At 37.6% G+C, this 17,423-nt stretch overlaps 2 protein-coding genes across 5 annotated transcripts in view; one reads left to right on the forward strand and one right to left on the reverse strand.

Annotated features, from left to right (window-relative positions):
* LOC117550272 (extended synaptotagmin-2-like) overlaps positions 1 to 1,788 on the reverse strand; it is a 66,351-nt gene extending 64,563 nt beyond the window's left edge. For all 4 annotated transcript variants that reach the window (XM_034222653.1, XM_034222652.1, XM_034222651.1 and 1 more), the window contains exon 1: positions 1,630 to 1,788. The gene's annotated coding sequence lies outside the window, so the exon portion shown is untranslated. The remainder of the gene's footprint in view (positions 1 to 1,629) is intronic.
* Positions 1,789 to 7,411: 5,623 nt separating this feature from the next.
* LOC117550267 (vasoactive intestinal polypeptide receptor 2-like) overlaps positions 7,412 to 17,423 on the forward strand; it is a 75,337-nt gene continuing 65,325 nt past the window's right edge. The window contains exon 1 of the mRNA XM_034222645.1: positions 7,412 to 7,656. Within this exon, the coding sequence (XP_034078536.1) occupies positions 7,606 to 7,656 (51 nt within the window). The 5' untranslated portion in view covers positions 7,412 to 7,605. The remainder of the gene's footprint in view (positions 7,657 to 17,423) is intronic.

Consider the following 17,423-nt stretch of genomic DNA (forward strand, 5'->3'; position numbering starts at 1 on the left):
TTTAAAAACACGAAAAGTTATACAGTCTGCAAAACACCTGAGCTCTGCTAAGTGCCCCGATAAACATTCCTGTTTGTCATGCAATATACTTATCTATATAAATAGTTATCCACGCAATAAACTGTATTTAATTTTGTCTTAATTCACATTATTTTATTTCATATTCTGTTCTTGTACATATCATATTCTATTTACATGTAGACTTTTTGCACTACTTTTTATTTTGTATTTTATTATATATGTTGTTTTGGAGGAGCTCAGGTCAGAAGAATTTCATTGCCATTTCTACACTGTAGCTTTGTGCATATGACAATAAAACCTTTGAATCTTGAATCTTTGAATCTTGTAACAAACCTACAAAGTCAAAGCATCATTTGTAGACATTTATTGTTGTGCATTCTTTTTTTATTGTATACCTGTTAATTATCTGTCCATATATCTGTATTAGATTTGGTGTTCAGGTGTGTATGTATGTGTATATATTCGTATTCTTTGGGACGGTAACAAGCGCAATTGGATTTCTCTGTCTGTAGCACACTCGGAGAAATTGACAATAAAGTGTTCTTTGACTTTTGGTCAGGATGCACGATATCTATCTCCAAAGGTCAGAAAATGACGACACAGTCATGCTGTAGTTATACCCTAAGGAATAAAACAACACTAAGCATGACAGAATAAAACAAGCCAACTGTTGAGGCTCATAAATGTACCATTGAGATGCTGTGTCTAACTAACTGGTTATTTGATTAGTGCAAATACTGATGAGAAGTGTATGGACAGCACACCAGGGGGTGAATGTATACAATATTTCACTTCCTGTGTACCAAAGATGTTATAGGTTCCAAAAATACAATTTAACAGTATTTAAATGATTGGTATATTAAAAAGGCTACAATAGATATCGGGCCTAACCCAGATTGAGGCTCCATGTTACAGTAAGTCCCCTTCAACAAGTAGCCTATGCAGTAAAAAGTTGACTACACAACACCCACATTAGAGCCGAATATTACCTAACGGCATTAAAATAATACTCTTTTAGTCTCCAAAACATTTCCAAATGGCATATTAATACATGTTATTCCACTGTCTACCTTCTTGTCTGGGAGGACGTCATACGAAACTCCATTGCAATATTAGCACATTTGTGTTACCTGTGTAAAAGGTCAGCAGTAGCTACTTCAAAAGTGAGAACGTAATATATTATTCGTAATGTTACACAATCTTTTTTAATTCGGCATTAACGTAATACACCTACACAATTTATTTTCTGTAAGATTTTGACTTTTAAAAGTGCTTCAACATCTGCCTCCGCAATCTTCTGCCATCAAAACACACTGCAACGTAAAGTGTACATTTGTTAACTAAAGTACATGTTTTACTGAAATATATTGTGTTTTGCTAGATTAAATATATGCCGAATACAAGATGACATTCTACTAAATCTAAATTGTGTATACGTTTTAGCCTACAGTGCGTAGAATTACAAATAAAGCAAATTATCTCTTAATTCCACATGTTTTTGAAGGGAGTCTTTCGTGACGTTCTCTCCGCAAAGTGACACGTATCGGAGCTGCGGAAACCAAACACTAGCCGGAAAAAAACTACTTATTTATCAAACAACACACTCACCAGTATCGACATTCGTCCTTCCCTTTAAAAAATAAAGTAAAAAATCACTCGTCCTCTCAAGTCCACAGCATGCCGAGCAGCTTTAACTCAGATAACCCCGTCTTCCCCTTCAGCACATCTCGCTCTGAGGCGGACAGCCTGCAGGAAACTGTCATTGCGGGAAGAAGGTCAGCCTCAGACGGGGAGGGAGCTTCACAACACAAACATAACGGCGGACCTGGGCGCCATCTTGTGGAGGGAAAATTGTGCTTCTTCTCCAACTGTCAAAGTTTCACAAATACGATATTTGAGCAGTCTTCGAAGTTTTAATGTCAATTTAGTCCACATTTGACGATATGTTGTTATACCTAGACCTAGATATATTCTTAAAATCTCTCCCAAAACACATTCAAGACCAAACTGTCCATATTCAAATAACAAATCCAAACTCTCCTTGTTTCAAAACATTTTATTTTTTAAATAGCCTAAATATAGTTAATATCAAGTCCAACAAGTGGTTTTATTATAGGCCTAATAGTAGGATGTCCATAGTTTTTTATTTGTGTTGGTTTTCTTTTGGATCCGAACATCCGAACACACAAAGTTGTCTCAATGGTCTAATATTTTTATATTTTAACAAAAATAATAGGCCTTCAAGGTCCCACAAATTGTAAAATGCATTTACAGTAAGGGGTAAGGTATCAGTAAATGTGTTATTTTAGCTATATTTCGGGGTAATTGATCATACTGCTGGTTCAGTTGCCTTGTTCCCACTCCCTATAGCCTACAAATCATTTGTAGGACAACAATACAATTATTGGTATTGTCTTAAAAGTAGTCAAATTTAAATATATAAAATCTAAATTAAATGCTACAGGAATCAGCCCGTGCGATAGGCTACTACTAACCACGTACAGTCTTATTTAAACATGATGTTTCCCTGATTGATCTTTCTATACTTATTTTTATATCTCAGATATATGCAAAACTGTTTGTGGTGTGGTCAAAATATACAACTAGTGAGGCTTCAACTATGTTCCCACCGCACTTTACCAATCCCTTACACATGCCATCAGGGATACAAGCATTTGACCTTTGACCATTTCATCCTATCTGCCTGTAATGTGGGAGCTTACACTAGCCTACTACTATTGACCTCATTAGTTTACGGTATAAATTAGACAGCCTACTCAAATTTTCTATGTAAAATTAAAAGATACCATCTTGAAGTGGACTGTAAATGAGGAGTTTTTGAGCAGAATTTGCACAGAGCGTGATTACCCACTAGATGTCATGGTAGTGTTTGTATAGAGTATAAATCCACATCAAGACTATAAAATACATTCTGGAGAAAAGGGGGGAGTCTGCAGAGACAGTTGATGTATTGAGTATGTAAGTCGCTTTGTCGCTTTGGATAAAAGCGTCTAACAAGTAGCATGTAATGTAATGTAATTGTTTATTGAAAGAGACATTTGCATACCTTGTTCATGGTGGAGTGCCGTTAAGGAGTATTCTAGGCACTACACAAATAATCATTGAGTTACATGGATGAATTATCACACTTAATTAACTGGAAAGTAAATCTCCACATAGTATACTGTAAGAAACTCAACTCAGCAAAAAGGATATTTAGGTACCAATTTAATTTTCTTTTCCCACTCGAAACTGAAATGTGAGCAATTTTTAAAATAATAAAAACTTTTATTTGTATCTCGCAGTTGTTAAGCTGTTCACTACAGTATTTTTCCAGGAGGTGAATACATTAAAATCAGAGCAAAACAATCATTTAGAAAGAAAAAAAACCATGACAAGCAACAGAAAACCTTATAAGGGAAATGACTGGAACCAACAACGCCCTTCCTCTTTAGAGAGCTCCCCAGAAACCACTTCAAAACTAACAAAACATTAATTTAGCATCCAATCAGTGTTAATGCATGTGGGTACCGGGGGGGACATTTTTTTTGTGTACTCCGATGCTTTAGCAAAACATTTTCTTGAAATGTTTACCAATACAGCCACTTTGAATTGAATTTAAATTCATTAGAACATGTCCTTAAAGTTTATTTGAGTTATATATATTGTATTACAATGTGTACAATTGTAAACGTTTTATATAAATATAAATATATTTATTAAATAAGCGTATCTTTCACTTTTTATGTTTATATAATATGTAAAAATATTGGTTATGTTTTATCTTTTTTATATATATTTATTTGTAATCTTTTATACTTTTTTGAATTTTTTGTACACCTTTTTCAAAAGAAAATTAAAATATTTATTTAATTTATTTTTCTTAAATGAAGCAACTTTCGCAAACCCAATTTTCCCCTGGAATAAAAAATGAGCCAAAAATAAATAAGAAATAAATAAGAGTTGAGAAACTTAAAGATAAGTTATTGCCCTTATCTGGCTCAGGGTTTACATGTTTAAGGTTTTTTTTAACACATCACGCAGTGTTGTGTCCCGTCAATTATGTTAGTTTGTTAGGTATTTATCACGTTGTTTGTTTGTTTCACTTCCTGTTTTATTTTGTACTCCTTGTCTCATTCCAGGTGCCTTTACTTCCTTGGTTCTTGTTTCCTGCCATCGTCAGCGTCTGCCCCGCCCCTGATTGTTTCCACCTGTTCCCACTTACCTCTTGTATATATTGTCCTGTCTCCCCTTGTCTGTTGTCAGTTCGTCTTGTTCGTCATGCCAAGAAGTCAGATCCAAGCAGCCATAGAGGGACCAAGTACCTTTTGTGATATCCTCCATGAGAGCGTTTTGTTTCGTGACTGTTTTGTCACTCCCTCTGTAAAGAGTGTTTCTTTGTTTTTGATTCATTAAAGTTTATTTTTCTTCATACCCTTTCGTCTCCGGGTTGTGCAATTGAGTCCTTATATCAGTGAGCCACGGTTCCTAACACGCAGTTTAAATCCGGGTTTATACACAAGTCATAAAGTACTGGGACTGCTTTATGTTTTCTGTCTGCTCATATTAATGTCTTGTTGATACTTTCACCCACAGCTGGTAGCTGCCAGGACAGAAACCATGTACTGAGATATGTGCATTTATAAAAAGAGACGGGAGCATGTATTAATGTCCTGAGAGCTCCTACTGAATCACAAAGTTTCCACTCGGATCTTAGGTGACTTTAGCTGATAAACTGTGTGTTTCCCCGATGAACTTTACTAGATTTCAAAGAAAGACTTTCATAATCTAGTTGTAAATCTGAAAGACTCATTGAAGTGGATACATATTTATTTTAGAGCGCCCTTTCTCACATCCGCGCAGTACAACAGTCAAAGCTAGTTTCAGAATGACGTATTTGTCCTTTTAACGCTAAGTGCCAACATTGTGTAAGTATCACTGTATATATAGCCTACTTGTGCCCATGTATGTGCACATGGTAGTGTTGTTAAAATGAGATATGTTCAGGCAGTCTTGCATATTGCTAGCTTGAGCACCAGTAACCAAAAAAAACCTGGTCTAAAGCCAAGGGCACCATATTTTCCTGCTATTTGAAGGGAGCATTAACCAGATTAGGATGGGTTTATAATGCACATACACTATTGCTACCAAAAAGTCTCCTTTAATCCATATTTGTTAGCATTTAGCCTTTGTACTTAACAGTTTTCATGCTTCAAATGTAGAATTAAAAAAAACGCAATTTAGGAACCACAAAAGTATAATGACAGAGGGAAAACATGAAATGATATGAATATATCAACATTTTCCTCCACCATATTATGAAATGAAGAAGCAAACTCAATACAACAAAAAATATGATATATTTGTTCAATAAATGTACTTCCATGGCTTCCACATGAACTCCATTTAACATCACATACAATCCCATTTGCTTAATATGCAAACTTGGAAACTATTTCTACAAATTCATAAACGTCCAAAATGGTTTTATCCTCTTTTAAAGAAAGAAAAGAATAGGCACAATAGCTGCGTATCACACCATTTTTTCTTCAAATGTCTAACCAAAAAGTGAAATCATTTCAAATGTATTTAGAGTTAGGGTTATGGGTTACCCCGGGTAACAGGGTTGTTGTGGGGTGAGTGAGTGTTTGGATCCAGACTTCACAGTTGGATTTAGACAAACAAACCCCAGCTCCCTGTTATTCCTCCCCCTCTCAGTGTATTGTGGGAAAACATCTAACACAGGGCTTCTGTTTGGCTCTGATAGTCCGCACAGAAATGATTTGGCGGGGATGAAAATAGTTCTGGATCGCTGCCATCTGTAGTCTTTTGGTAATAAAGAAGTGGATAAACTGTGAACTGCAGGTGGTAAGCATCATGGGCCAATTAAAGAGGCCACATTCTGCTCATTTTCAGGTTAATATTTGTATTTAGTGCCTCTTCTGGGACATGTCTCCATGCTTTCATGTTCAAAAAGAGAAAGAAAATTCCATCTGGAGGGAACAAAGGGATCCTTTGCAGACCATTGACATGCACAGAAATCCATATGACACATTACAGAAAAGGGAAAATCCCACAAAGCATAATAGGGCCTATTTAACGGCTATAGAGAACCGCAGTGACGCATCCTAAAACCCGGAAGTAAACTCCTTCCGGTTCCTTCGTCAAAAACGCAATGCAATTTCTCCATAGGATTTTGTAAAATAGCTGGAAATAAGGTCTGTGGTTGAAACACATTTAAGAGACGGATCACGTTTTGTTCAGCCGGATAATCTCCACATGTCTATCCTACTTTTATCATTTTCTAATCATAAATCTAGTCGCCAGAAGCAAAATGCTAACGTAATGCTATAAACGAACTACTGCAGGGTCGCTGCTTCAACGTCAACCCGACTTAAGATCCATATTCAAACATACAGATTGTAAATGGTACAAGTTCAAGCTTTTGTTTGAACACTTTGCAGGAGGCAGGGACTTGCTTTCAAGCAGACCACGGGGAAACAAACTTAGCGGGAGTGTTTACGTGTTCGGTGTAATGACGTAAAATGGCCTGGACAACTTCTGTAGTCCTATTCAGCCACTCGGTAACAACCATCGTTTTTCAGACACGTCAACTCTTCAAAAATCACCAGTGGGGTCACTGCTGATGGATTTAATGTCGTAGAACAAAACGTGATCCGTCTCAAACACAGACCTTATTTCGAGCTATTTTCCAAAACCCTATGGAGAAATCCCATTGCTTTTTGTCGAAGGAACCGGAAGTGGTAAAAATGCTAACTTACTTCCGGGTTTTAGGATGCGTCACTGCAGTTCTCTATTGTAACCATGAAGAATGTATTTTGTAAGATAAAAGAACAAGGAATATTAATGAGTAGGTGATGTTCAAAGCATTGAATGAAATATGTAAATATGAAGAAACTTTATTAATTGTATAGTGACATTTTTAATAGTAGAGTAAAAGTACAATATTACTGTAGAAAGTACAATGTTTGCTTCCAAAATGTAGTATGGAAACAATACATCAAAATCGTACTTAAGTTTTATTAGGCTGAAGAAAAAAAATAATAGCCTAAGCCAAAATAAGAACAAAAACAAATACCATCTCGTCTCTATTCATGCAGGATGTAGGCTTACAAGATACATGTAAGGGTTTCAGGGACAAAAAGGATAACAAACACAAATAGCAACTATAAGTATTTTCCAAATATCTGTCGTTGTATCATGACAATCAATATTCCATCGTAAACCAGAACAAATATGGCGGGGGGCATTCCGGAAGTGAAGGTAAATGAAGGTTTTATTTTGAAATACAGCACCGGAAGTCTCTGTACTCATTGTTGGAGACTTGTCTGCAGGTCAGTGATCTCTCTCTGCACGTTAACTCAGTGGAGGGAAACAGTGGGGATGCACACCATCACTGGATTCTCATGCATTTGTATCCGTTGTCTCTGCACTTTCATGGAATTAAAACAGTTTTATGACCCTGTTGTCGGGATGGAGAAGTCTAAAGTGGATTTTAAATGAAGTCCGGACTCCTGATTGTATTTATTACCTGCGAGAGAGGATTCTACCTGAGGAGGAAATATGAAAAGTTTGCTTTTTGTCACCTTGTGTTTCTCCACGTTTCTGCTCATGGTGAGTCTTTTATCTGCACTACTTTCTTACAGGGATGTTTTAATGCAGACGATTTCATATCAAACAGAAATTATGCTGACTATTCATTTGTGGTTTCTACCTTGACAATGTAAATCACAGATACTAATTTCAATTGCACACCTGGATGACAACAATGAAAGATACATGTCGAGATTTGACATTGTTATTGTCATTACTAATGGTGAAATATCACATTTATATTGCTCATAATATTCTCATTATATGGACATGTGTGTGGAGTTGTCCTACTTTAGGGTCGTTTATTTTCTGATGTCTTTGTGTAAGCTTGATTTAATGATTATGTCATGTGAAAAAAAAATCCCCAAATCGTATTGTATTTTAAGTCCTATAAGATATGTTTGTGATTTGGTTGTATTATGTATTTATTTTTAGACCAGACAACAAATCCTAACTTGTCAGCTTTGCCTTTTTTATTATCTTTCAGACCACACCTGAATTCTCAATGTCACTTTGGCTTTGTATTTATATTTTAGAATTATAATATATATATTTTGTACTATTATCTGACATTTTAAAGACGTAACTATGAATCATTAAAAAAAAAAAATCATAAACTCCAGCCTTAGTCAAAAGATAACCAATTTACTGTCATACCATATATTTACATTTGAGAAAATGCAATGGCTTACATCATATTATAATGAAAAGTGTTAGCAATTATTTATTCTGTGGATTAATCAATTATGGACTGGTTGTTTCATCTCTAATCAATTGAAGTGTGAAGTGTGATTACCTCTGGCTTTTTATAGGAAATCCTAGAATTTATATGTTAAAAATAGAAATTACCAAGCACATTTCTTGATAGCTAGTTCGTTCTAAACCTCTCTAAAAAGGTCAAATGTCACTTTTTTTGCATCAATCTTGATACAGGGTACTTATATGTTTATAGTTTGGATTCCTAAAGCTTTTAGTCTCCGATCCCATCATTGAAGGGTGGTTTTCACTATAAGTAATGTTTTTTTTTTTGGACGGACACAATAATTTGTGTTGTTCAATTTTTCAATTTACTTTAAAATAAAAAATTCTATATTGATTCTGACTTTTCTACATCCAACTCACAGGTTTATCATTACTTTGAGAAAAAAGATTTTTAATGTACCTCTTTTAGAAGTGAAGATATAGTCATTTGTTCTGGGAATGTCATTTTCGAGCCTGAGACCTGAAAAACAGGCTCAGGGCTTAACGGGTTAAGTGAATAGCCAACATTTTCCCTATTCCAGCTTCGAAAAATGTGAGGTTTTGTTGCCTCTTTCCCTCCTATGAGATCATAAACTAAATATATTTGTGATTTGAAATGACAGAAAGCAAACTGTGCACATCTTCTTGGGCTCTGAAAACCACTTTTTACCAACATACTCTCTCCCCATTTTCAAATCACGCCTCAAAACATATCTCTTCACACTCGCATATCCACCCTGATCATTATCCATCACACATCCTCTGTTTTATTTATTTGATTTGTTGTATTGTCTTGTTTATGTTTCTTATGCTGGTGTTAGGTATTGTGTATCTTGTTTTTTATGTGTTTGTACGGCGACCTTGAGAGCCTTGAAAGGCGCCTATATAAAATAAATGAATTATTATTATTATATTATAGAACATACTGATGAAATGCACACTCCAGAATAATGAGCTGATGAATCCGTAATGAAATTGTTTGTTTCTGTAGGGATGAAACATCAGGGCAGTTGATGTTGTCCTAAAACATTTCTTGTATCAGTAATGAAGATAATTAGTGGGAATAATCTCGCTGCTGTCTGTTAATGTTTAGCCGTCTTCAGGCTGTTATCCCAGTGCTGATCCTCCTCGGGATAAACACTGCCCTCTTCCCAGAATCCTCCTCTGACTGAAAGCAGAACGGGCTGTCAAAATGTTCACATCACCCAAAACAAATGTGAGGGTTTAAGGATCTCACTGATGCCACCTAATGTACACACAAAAACCTTTTACAAAAACCCTCAACGCTCTTTCCCGCTTTTATACTCAGGATGAATTTTGTGTGTCGGACATGATTTACTTAATTTGAAGAAGAAATTAGGTACTGTTACAGAGATTACATTACATTTAGCTGATGCTTTTACTCAAAGCAACTTGCGATAAGTGCAATAAACAATAAAGATAGAAACTCAGAGAAATGCAAATGTATTAGCTTGAAATAAAACAAACCATTGTTCGTGCTCGGGAATTAGTTTCAAATGGGCTAAATTCTCTAAATGCTATTTTTATTTTGTATTTCATCCAACTGATGTCAAGCAAAGAACACATACAAACCTTTTTCTTGTACCAAACTCCTATACTCGACTAAACTCTACTTTAAAGAGTCCTCTCCTGCTGATGTTCAGGTGTATATCAGTATGTAGTGTCTCTACTTTAAAGAGTCCTCTCCTGCTGATGTTCAGATGTATATCAGTATGTAGTGTCTCTACTTTAAAGAGTCCTCTCCTGCTGATGTTCAGGTGTATATCAGTATGTAGTGTCTCTACTTTAAAGAGTCCTCTCCTGCTGATGTTCAGGTGTATATCAGTATGTAGTGTCTCTACTTTAAAGAGTCCTCTCCTGCTGATGTTCAGGTGTATATCAGTATGTAGTGTCTCTACTTTAAAGAGTCCTCTCCTGTTGATGTTCAGGTGTATATCAGTATGTAGTGTTTCTACTTTAAAGAGTCCTCTCCTGCTGATGTTCAGGTGTATATCAGTATGTAGTGTCTCTACTTTAAAGAGTCCTCTCCTGCTGATGTTCAGGTGTATATCAGTATGTAGTGTCTCTACTTTAAAGAGTCCTCTCCTGCTGATGTTCAGGTGTATATCAGTATGTAGTGTCTCTACTTTAAAGAGTCCTCTCCTGCTGATGTTCAGGTGTATATCAGTATGTAGTGTCTCTACTTTAAAGAGTCCTTTCCTGCTGATGTTCAGGTGTATATCAGTATGTAGTGTTTCTACTTTAAAGAGTCCTCTCCTGCTGATGTTCAGGTGTTTATTAGTATGTAGTGTCTCTACTTTAAAGAGTCCTCTCCTGCTGATGTTCAGGTGTTTATCAGTATGTAGTGTCTCTACTTTAAAGAGTCCTCTCCTGCTGATGTTCAGGTGTAAATCAGTATGTAGTAGGGCTGTGCGATTATGGCAAAAATCATAATCACGATTATTTGGGTCAATAATTGATATCACGATTATTTTTGACGATTATTCATTGACCATTTATTAAACTTTAAAACAAATAATATTTTACCAATAAACAAGATCAACAAATATGTTGGAGCGCACTTCCAAAACCATACTAAACATATATTATTAATATGATAAATAAAAATAAATTAGACCAAAATAAATTAAATCAAATATGATGCAGTGCACTGTCACAACCTACTGAAAACTCCTTAACATATAGCCAACATTTTGGTAAAACATATTCATTATTCCACTCAGACCCGGCGGCAGACATACGTCTCTGGGCGGGCATTTGATTTACCAGGGCGGGCCCACCACGAAACTTACATTTCCCGGGAAATCTCGAGATTTGTCAAGGGGGGGGGGGGGGGGGTTAGGTTGCCATAAGGCTGTTGACGGTCTTATAATAGGCTACATCCATTGGTTGGTTTTGTGGCACATTTGTAACGCTGAGCCTACTTGGGCAGGACACAGGCAAACCTGAGCGCACAGGGTGGAGAGGTGGAGTAAGGTTGAGCGATGGAGAGAGAGAGAAATTGAGCGAGGCAGAGAGCATGTGCAGCGGTCGGCTTGAGAGTCAATTTATCTTCAAAATATAATTGCCAGCCTCCCTTGTCCCTGGCTGGCTTGCTAGCTCGTTGGTAATGTAACTGATGTCTTCTAATGTGCCTGCATCTGGCGCTGAGTTGCCATATTCCTTTCAAGTGTATAAGTGTGAACCACTTCCTGATATTGTTGCAGATAAATATAAATGATAATAGCCAAACTAACCTAGCAAGAGTAAACTGACAGGCTGCTGTGCCGCATCTCACTCAAAAACCCACACGACTCAACCCAGCGAAAAACCAGTCTCTTGCGCAGCCTTTCATTCAGAATTTCATAGCAAAAAAATAAAATAATCTTTCAATATAGTTTAAAACAAAAATAAATATTAGGACAAAGCCCTACAAATAACAACAATAAACATAATCAGTGGCGGCTCCAGAGTATTTTTGTTGGTTAATCTATGGTAGGGCTAACCCATACAGTGGTGGGGCTCAAGTCAGTATTTGCAATGTAATTACATACACGCTCCCCTTGACAGTGAAACGCCACGCGTGAGGTTTAGATTATTTCCCTGTCTCAATCCAAATTGAACTGTTTGAAATAAAAAGGCACATTTGTGTTGTAGTAAATAAAAAGGGCGACCTGGAGCCAATACTGCAATTTCCCCACTGGTGAAAGAGTTGACATGCTGAAAACCCAACCCCTGCAGGGGGGTCTGGGGGGATTCTCCCCCAGGAGATTTTTTGAAATACTAACATAAAATACACATTCTGGTACTCTCTTGAGAAGAGAAATAAATAAATCTATTACTACACGACATGTTTAAAAAAAATGAATGCCATTTTAGTTTAGTGTTACTTTGTTCTGAAAGCTGAACCTGCTGCTCCTCACAGAGAGAAGAGGGGAGAGGCTGTGAATGACTTTACATTGTGGATAAGGGTGGATAGCCCCCATTGTTCTGTGTGTCAAAATGAAAGACAGCCCACACACCTATCAATCATCAAACCGTGGGGTCTTATTTCATTACGTGTTGATTTCTATCAACACGTAATGTTGTATCGATGTATATAGAGATGTACTACAGCAAAAGTATTCTCCGTCGGGACTTCCTGCAACAACACCACGTCGTTATCGTGATTCTGATTGGCCAGAAGACATTATCAAAGATGTTCTATTGAGAAGATGATCACTACGTGACAAAAGTTTTCCAACCGTTTCTAGTCTTCGGTATTTACTGCTGTCTGTGCAATTTACTCCGCGCGAGTTGGCAGACTTTATTTTGCTTACATTTTTCATGGTGGGGCTAAGCCATTTCTTGGTATGGCTGTAGCCTACCCCAGTATACCCTGGCGCCGCCACTGAACATAATAATAAAACAATTAAAATGTTGTATTCAGCCCTGATTAAAACAGCGGGCCCAAATCCTGGATGGGCGGGCCCGGCCCCATGGGGCCCGCCCATGACGCCGGGTCTGATTCCACTCAGTTAAACGTTGAAGGCTGGCCCACCGTCATGGTCCAGAAGTAACAGGAAATAAATGTTGAACTACAATTTAAGACCAAATAAAAATGTTTAGGCCACCATGGCAAATGCTGGTAGGGCTGCTCATGTCATCGCTTAAAGATTTTTTGCAAGAAACACCAGCCTGTTTACATGGTCTGGTTTCAGAGATGAGCGCAGACAGGGAACGATATTGCCACCTGTACTGAAGACCCTCAGCCACGCCCCGACACATGGGGTGACGCCGGCCAATCACAAAGCTTTGATGCGTTCAAGTGCATTATTCTGGCACAGGAAGATTATGTTACAGGACATTAACGATAAAACAGAATATTGTTGTTCCATTTTTAGACACATCTCGCGATCGACTGGTTGGGCACCCCTGGGCTAGACCATAGGTCCGTTGTGGTAGCAAAGTAGTCAGCTGAAGCCACAGCTCTCTCAACTTCCCCACGGCATTTGTCACATAGCGCAGGCAGCGCAGACCTGCTGAAATAATACCGAGACGGCATCGCGTAACGCTTGTCCAACGTGTTGACAAGTTGCTTAAAGCCCTGGTTGCTAACAGTGCTAACTGGGCACATATCTTTAGCGATGTGGAATGTAATGGCAAAGTACTTGCAAATAGTGGAAATAGTTTTACCCTTCTTTTTAACGAGTTGCTGCTCTTGTTCTGACATCTTCGCTCGCGCTGAACACTCACAACACATGTCACTCCCACGTGGCCGAGTGGGCTTTTAGGGAGGGGCGAAAGCGCACCCAGCAAAATAATCGTATTTTGTCAATTATGCTGTTTTCATAATTGTCGCAAGCCATAATCGTAATCGCGATTAAAATACGATTAATTGCACAGCCCTAGTATGTAGTGTCTCTACTTTAAAGAGTCCTCTCCTGCTGATGTTCAGGTGTATATCAGTATGTAGTGTCTCTACTTTAAAGAGTCCTCTCCTGCTGATGTTCAGGTGTATATCAGTATGTAGTGTCTCTACTTTAAAGAGTCCTCTCCTGCTGATGTTCAGGTGTATATCAGTATGTAGTGTCTCTACTTTAAAGAGTCCTCTCCTGCTGATGTTCAGGTGTATATCAGTATGTAGTGTCTCTACTTTAAAGAGTCCTCTCCTGCTGATGTTCAGGTGTATATCTGTATGTAGTGTCTCTACATTAAAGAGTCCTCACACAGATCATGTATGTTTCAGGTTAGGGATTTGTCATTTTCATTTTAGACCAAACAAGCATTCTTAATATGACAGCCTGTGTTTTTGTTGTTATTATTATTATATGTATTTTAGTCTTGTCTGACATTTGTAACTACATATCATCAATGAAGATAATCATCAACTTCAGCTTAGTCTAAATATATTTGATTCACTACCACATGAAAGCGCATACCTGTGAGCATCGAAAATATTTCAGTATGATTGCTTGGAAACAATTGTTTAACTGATTAAAGGTGGGGTAGGTAATTTTGGAGAAACCAGCTCGAGTGCGCTATAATTTGAAAATACACAGCCGGAGAAAATGTGCCACTTCCTTACAGAGCCCCTCCTCCAACACACACAAACGCGGATGGATTTATTGTCAAAGCATTTCATATATTCATTCAAGAGCATTCCATGGAATATAACAAAAAGTGTATCTCGAGCCGGTTTCTCAAACTTACCTACCCCACCTTTAAGTGTTTATGAAAAGTGTTTTCCGACTATTTTTTAAAAATTGATTCATCAATCCTGGACTAATTGTTCAGCTCTAATCAGTTGAAGTGTAATTGAAGTCTGATTGTTTTTATTTTTGGAGGTGTAATCAGTCTCAGATCTGTGGCTATTTGTACATAACTCTACTAGAGCTGCAAAAATATGGATAAATCAATTGGATATTCAACCAGCAGCTATTTTATGTCTGATTAGTTGCATTCAACCAATTATTTCCATTTGGAAAGCCAAATATTCCCCCAGTTCCAGCTTCTCAAATCCGAGGTTTTGCTGCTTTTTTCTTTCCTATGTCATAATAGACTTAATATTGTTGGGCTTTAGGCAGAACATCTCCCTTGGGCTCTGAAAAACGTTATTGCCCAGGTAGTGAGCATGAGCAGAATAGGAGTAATCCCAGGACAGAAAACCATCATTATAGACGGATTTACACATATATAAAGAAGCAACTCAAATAGCCCTGCACTAACTAAAGAAAATCCATGTAAGAAGACATCAAAGCCCATTGAAATTAGAGACTTAATGAGAAAAGAAACTCACGGGCTTACGCTCTATCTCTCAATGGAAATCTTGTTACTCGTCAGTTTACCCTGTGTCTATTTCCTTTCAAAGCATACACTCTCATATCAAAGATAGACGTCATACATCGACCGCAGTGGGATAAATGACCTTTTTCTTTGCCAGTGGTATTATGTACTGTTGCCCTGAGGAGAGCAAACCAAACTGAGCTATATCATTAATGATTTACAGGGTTTCTATTTATTACAGTCAAGTGTCCATAGCAGACAGAGATATTGAACACAAGGATGCTCTCTATCTGGCTGACATTCACTTTTATAAAACGTCAAGACTTACTGCAAGCCCCTTTCAGACTTTTGGAAACACTCTGACTATCATACTTACATTAATAATTGTGTGCTGTCTCAATTTGAATACTTCCTTTAGTACAATGCGTACCAAGTGAATACACAAAACACACAACACAAACTAAATGGCATATAACAATTTAAACACTTATGTAGTTGCGTAAAATGTGGCCGTGTAGTAGTGTCTCAAACGGCCACATATAAAATCAACCACGGTGTGTTTTTGACTCTAGTATAGTGGTACAGTATGTTACCTAAATAGTGAACAAGAGCCACAGGTATTTGTCTTTGTATATGTTGTGTTCACCGGAGGAACCTTAACGGCTAATCTTCTAATTACATTAACGTTGCCATTATTATTATTACTACGTAGCAAAGATGGCGTTTTTTGAGTGTGAGAGGTGTCCAGCTTTCCAAACTTTGATGTTATGACTGCAGCATCCAAGAAATAATTGTTCTATATTTCGCATTATAACGCACAAAACAGCAAATGTAAATACACGAGTACACAAATAGAGACACAACGTTAGTCTTCGTCTAGGTGACTTCACAGGTTTTATTAAAAGTGGTTAAAATGTCTGCAAATTAGGGAATTCAAAGTGTATTTAAAGTGCATCAAGTTGACCTTACACCACAGTTTAAGCTTTGAAACCTGAGAAAACATGAAAGACATTATTATTCTTGTTAAAGGTGGGGTAGGTAAGTTTGAGAAACCGGCTCGAGATACACTTTGTGTTATATTCCATGGAATGCTCTTAACATCCCGATAGCAATGAATATCTTAAGTGCTTTGACAAAAAATCCATTAAGAAAAGTCATCTCTGGAAGCCGTGGCGCTGTAAAAAGCACGACCAATCATCTGAGCCGGCTAAAGTAACTGGATGGCCTACCTGCCTGTCAGCCTTCCATCTGGGCACAAACTTATCTCGTGCCCTCATTGGTCATGTGCGCGTTCGTGTGTGTTGGAGGAGGGGCTCTGTGAGGAAGTGGCAGATTATATCCGGTTGTGTATTTTCAAATTCTAGCGCACTCGAGCTGGTTTCTCCAAAATGACCGACCCCACCTTTAAAGGACGTGTCATCAGCATATTTTAATTGCTTGACATTGCATGCATTCATTCCAAAAAACTAAAGGAAAACAAACTTTTATTGAAAATGAGCTTTGATTGTTTTGGAAAATAATGGATTTGGATGCTTGAAATAAATGGCAAACCAATGTGTTTGTTGGTTGAAGATGTGCTCCTTACTGCCTGCACTTCTCGTCCTTTAGTTCGCTGATTGGACCAGACTTCCAGCTGCAAGCTCGGTCCGTTCTAATTGGATGTCTTTGTAGTCTAAATCCTTGTAACAAGCGTGTGAGATGGAGTCTAGTTTCTTTCTGAGAGGCATGATTAAGACGGCCCACAGTGCTGTAACGAGGGGGAACGGTCAGATTTGACACCTCTCCAGCCAGTGATGAACATGTCTTGATGGAAAGGTCAAAACATTCTCATGAGAGAGGAAGAGGTCTGTCTCTGGGTGGTCGGAAACATAAAATGGTGGCCATAACTCAAGTATTCATATGACAGAATGTCTAATAGACAAAAATGATGACATTTTGTATCCAAAAGGTCAAAGATAAATATTTGCTCTGAAATCTCGATGCTCTGCTGAAACACTTTTCTGACCTCAATTCAACCCCATCACAGCTGGAGTGATTGTGGTATCCTTCACATTTGACAGGACATTGAATCGGTGTCTCTTATCTTGGATCCCCACCATGACAAAATAGAAAATGTTCGTGAAGCATCCACGTTTTAAAATGTGTAGGTTTTTTGCAGCAACATCCATATTTGAAGCGTTGCCTACTGTTACTACTGACTACAACTTTGTGTTTCATGCTGTTTTTGCTGATATTGAGCTTTAGGTGATGCACCTTGTGACAACGCTTTCTGCCCATTCTCA

The sequence above is a fragment of the Gymnodraco acuticeps genome, unplaced genomic scaffold (assembly GCF_902827175.1).
Source record: "Gymnodraco acuticeps unplaced genomic scaffold, fGymAcu1.1, whole genome shotgun sequence".
Lineage (NCBI taxonomy): Eukaryota > Metazoa > Chordata > Actinopteri > Perciformes > Bathydraconidae > Gymnodraco > Gymnodraco acuticeps.